This window comes from Scardinius erythrophthalmus (assembly GCF_964197995.2).
Source record: "Scardinius erythrophthalmus genome assembly, chromosome: 1".
Classification (NCBI taxonomy): Eukaryota; Metazoa; Chordata; class Actinopteri; order Cypriniformes; family Leuciscidae; genus Scardinius; species Scardinius erythrophthalmus.
In genome coordinates this window covers 33,386,203-33,390,437 of record NC_138221.1, presented here as the reverse complement: position 1 = coordinate 33,390,437, position 4,235 = coordinate 33,386,203, and the positions used below count along the sequence as shown (strand labels likewise).

General features: G+C 36.8%; 1 protein-coding gene across 1 annotated transcript; it reads right to left on the bottom strand.

Annotated features, from left to right (window-relative positions):
- Positions 1-872: 872 nt before the first annotated feature.
- Positions 873-4,235, bottom strand: ccdc137 (coiled-coil domain containing 137). Its single transcript, XM_081392872.1, has 6 exons — positions 4,020-4,235; positions 3,236-3,363; positions 2,369-2,576; positions 1,651-1,730; positions 1,494-1,573; positions 873-1,400 (listed from the first exon to the last, which is right to left on the bottom strand). Exons 1-6 carry the CDS (start codon positions 4,067-4,069, stop codon positions 1,212-1,214), a joined length of 735 nt encoding a protein of 244 aa, XP_081248998.1. The 5' UTR covers positions 4,070-4,235; the 3' UTR covers positions 873-1,211.

Here is a 4,235-nt window from a genome sequence, read left to right as displayed (position 1 = left end):
ACAAGGTTGATTAATATTATGCATGTGGAAATATGCAGAGAATTTCACTGTTTATATGTGCTTCGAATGATAAAGTACTGTCAAAGATGACACCCAAACTTTTAAACTGTTTAGAAACAGACACTGTAAAAGTATTAATATTCACAGAGGAACATTTAGATTTGGCCAGATTGGTTTTTGAACCATCAAGAAGAAATTCAGCTTTACTGCGTATAAGTTTAAGAAGATTTGATGTAAACCACTCTTTAGTTTCAGCTGAACAATCTGAGAGGAAAGATGGAGGAAAAGTAGAGGTAGGTTTGGAGGACAGGTAAAGTTGGGTCTCATCGGCGTAGCAGTGGAACTGAAAACTAAATTTCCCAAAAAATATTTCCAACGGGTAAAGCATAAATAATAAATAAAAGAGGACCCAAAACGGAGCCCTGCAGAACACCTGTATTGACGTATGAAGGCTTTGATCTAAACGGCTTCAGCTGTACAAACTGAGTACGACCCGTAAAATAAGATCAAAACCCAGTCAAGGGGGTACCAGTGATTCAAATAGACTCCAATCTGACAGGATGCTGTGCGCCGAGAACACTATGATATGGACAGAATCCAGATTGAAATTGCTTATACAAACTATTATCAGAAAGATGATCCCAAACCTGGGCTGCAACAATACCAGTATTTTAGAAAGAAACGGTAGATTTGAAATGGGGTGAAAATGATTAAAGTTACTTGAATCAGCCTCCAGTTTCTTAAGTATATGAGTGATCACAGCGGTTTTGAGTGAAGACGGAACAATACCAGAAACAAGCGACAAGTGTATAATATCAATAATTAAAGAATAGAGAGAAGGTAAGCAGGCTTTAACCAAGTACACTGGAATAGGATCCGACTGACAAGTGGTAGATTTATATTTTTGAATAATACAGACTACTTCCTCTGTGCTTGGAAGTGTAAATGTGGAAAGAGTAGAAATTAGAGGTTGATTAGAACAAGAGTATTAAGGGAACAAATGCATATGAATTCACTGTACATTATATAAAAGTGTGAACATTTATTTTTATTTTGCCTTTTATACAGTCCTGTTACATCCACTTGTAAATATTTCAATGCAAAATTCATCAATATGGCATTGTTGACCAGCAGAGGTAGCAAAAATGTATAGAATAATGAAATATACATATAAATATGATAGAACACTATACAATACAAAGAGTAGAGCATCATGTGGAGGTCCTGGCGGCCCTGTCCTGCTCATGTTTGTCTCTCTGCTGCTGTTTCATCTGTCTGTACAGCTGCACCGCTCTCTCCCGCTCCTCCTCCATCATCCTCTTCCTCGCCATAGAGGGTTTGGCTACCGACACAGGGCTGTGACCCAGGAGGGAGTTCAGGAGAAGACCTTTGGGCGCCCCCTTGAGGTCAAATCACAGTGGGAATTAAGACTTATGACCAAAATGCATTTTTAATGCATCTCAAAAGGGAGTAGATGCACAAAAATAGCTTACCTGAGGTTTGACTGTGGCTTTCCTTGGTTTAACACTCAGTAATGGAGGCGCCATGGCAACCTCTCCAAACGGTACCTCATCTAAGAGGAAGAGACATGATGCTCAGGGTACATTTGGACATTTGATGAGAATGCTGAATTTATATTTATATATATACCTTTAAACATCTCCTCCTCTTCACGCTCCTCTTGCTGGTTTAACTTCTTTCTCTGCTGCCGAAGTTTCTCTTTATTGAGCCTAAAATAAAGCTAAGTAAACTTTAACACCCTATGGCAGTATTTGAAATGACTATAATCTTTATTTATAGAGAAACTTTGCAACAAGCAAGTCAAGGGTGTGCAGACACAAGCGTTTTGCATGATTATTTTAATGCATTTGTTGTCAGATTGATTGGATTGACAAGCTTAATCAATTTAGCAATAAACGCCATGATCACACAAAGACCATGGTGAAAATAAAAATGAGATAGGAGGGAAAATTATATTTCCATGATTTTGCGTTCCCTTGAGAAACTTTGTGTTCTCGCAAGACTTTCAAGCTCAAGCAAACAAAGCTTTTCTGGGGAACACAAAGGTTCCGTGAGCAAAATGCAAAAGGTTTTGCAAGCGAACATACAATTTCTCAGGGAAACACAAAAATATTTGGGTAACACTTTACTTACAGCCTTTATGTACAGTATGATGCAGTATAAAGGATATTCATAATATATGTTATAATGCATCATATCCTTTCATAAAAGTTAACATGCATTATAATTAATATGAGCTTAATCTGTAATTGGTTGTCTGTCTTGTTATTTTTCCATCACTATGTCCCTTTAAGGACTGTATTAACGTCCCTACTGAGTGTTAATCAGTAATGCATGTCAAACTAACCAATTCTTTTTAGTAGATTTCTTTTCCTCCGTCTTCTCTTCTTCCTTTAGCTCGACCTCCGGCTGTCGCTCTAGCTGGTTGTTCGTGAGGAAGAGGACGTGCTCAGTCGCTTGGGTCATGCGGTTGATGTAAGCTTTCTCCGACTCCTGTCGTCCTCTGCGAAAGTGTGGGACAGGAATATCTCCTGAGAGCAGCTTTGGCTTAGAGGCTAAAACAAGAGATATATATGAACACACAGCAAGATGTTCCTTCCTCCGCTGCCCTTGCCACTGGCCGTGTCCTTGAGCAATATTTGTGGGTCACTAGCTTGACCCACATCGCCCACATGATGCACCTAAATCAATTTTCAACCAACGGGCAACTTGCATGTAATTGTTTTAAATTCTAATCTTGCATAAATGGGTAACAATTATGTGCAGTGACAAAAATATACATATTGCATGTTTGAAAGTTGAGATTGAAACCACTGCTTAAAAAAAAAAAACACTATTGGCCCTATAGGCATACTGATGACAACTGATATTGACATTAACAATAACATCATTACCAATCTTCAAGCTTCTAATGAATGATGTCATGTATTAATTTGAAAGAATGTCATGTTTTAACAGCTTATATGAATAAATTAACCAGTGACAGATTTAACCCAACTCCTGACAGATTTTAAGCAGTATATATTTGTTTAATAAGTGATCTACATTTATATTAAGAAGTTACAGAGTCTTATTCTGAATGATTTTTAACTCAAAATTGTATAATCTACAGTAAGTATATGGGTCTGCTTTTTGTGTAGTACAAGCTGCAGCATTTATTTACCAGCCTTCCATTATAATTCATTTTTTGAAAATTGTGTAAGACAGGCTCTACCTTTTCCTCTTTTCTTTGAGCCTTGTTTCATCATCTCTTTACTCTTCATGATTTCACGCAAACGACGAGGAATCTGCTGGAGGTGATCGTCTGATGCAGGGTCAGCATGTTTATTTGACTTCTTTGCACTAATAAAAGACAAGAAACTTAAGATTAGATATATGAACACCAATCAAATGAGTACATTTGTATCTTACAAAATCAATGATGTTTCATAAAAACTGGAACTTGAAGGAAAACAATGGGGCTATTAAAAAGTCAAAGGAAGAAAAAAGTTTTCGATATTAATGCTTGGTCATTGAGATTTGATTAAAAGCAAAAAATAAACTTTTTTTATGTTTAAGAAATACAATTGATATTTAAATCATTTAGAATATTATTTCAGAACTATGCTTATATACAAGAGTTCCACAACCCAAATACATTTATTTTACCCATTCATATTGATGAATACACTGTATGAAGATGGCATTTTCAGGTTTTGGACACAGCCTTTTCAAAACACACAGTGGATATTAATACATTTTGCTGTGACGTTCAGCCAGTGTAATAAGAAATCCTAAAAGATGCAAAGTTACCCAAGTATACCAGAATTAATTACGCTATGTACTAGGAAATGTATTCACCATTTTCTGTCAATCCATATGATATATAGGGTTTAAATTAAGCAATATTTCTACATTTTACTCGTTCATTTTGGTTATGTTTACCAGTTGAAATGAATATCCATGAATATCCCTCTCTGAAACGCCGTTACTGAAGAAGTATTAAACCTCTGATTTACCTGAAATGCTTCTCATTCTTCTGTTGTTTGAGTTGTTTTTCTGGTTTCATTGTGTATTTTTATGTAAACAGCGTTTTTCTCCCAGTTGACTGTAAACTCATGTGGTGTGTTCTTCCTCCTGTTCGTCTTCCTCTGCGCTGCGGAGATCAGCGGCACACATCAGCGCATTACTGCCACTCACTGGAGGATGTGTGATCTACTCACTCCGTCCGCGAG

What these genes read in the sequence shown, in the direction of transcription:
- ccdc137 (XM_081392872.1), bottom strand. Translation starts at nt 4,069, where the DNA reads ATGAAACCAGAAAAACAACTCAAACAACAGAAGAATGAGAAGCATTTC. An exon ending in AAGAATGAGAAGCATTTCAG is followed by an intron (nt 3,364 to 4,019) that starts GTAAATCAGAGG and finishes GTCTTTTATTAG; the next exon opens with TGCAAAGAAGTCAAATAAAC. An exon ending in AAGCCACAGTCAAACCTCAG is followed by an intron (nt 1,401 to 1,493) that starts GTAAGCTATTTT and finishes TTTGACCTCAAG; the next exon opens with GGGGCGCCCAAAGGTCTTCT.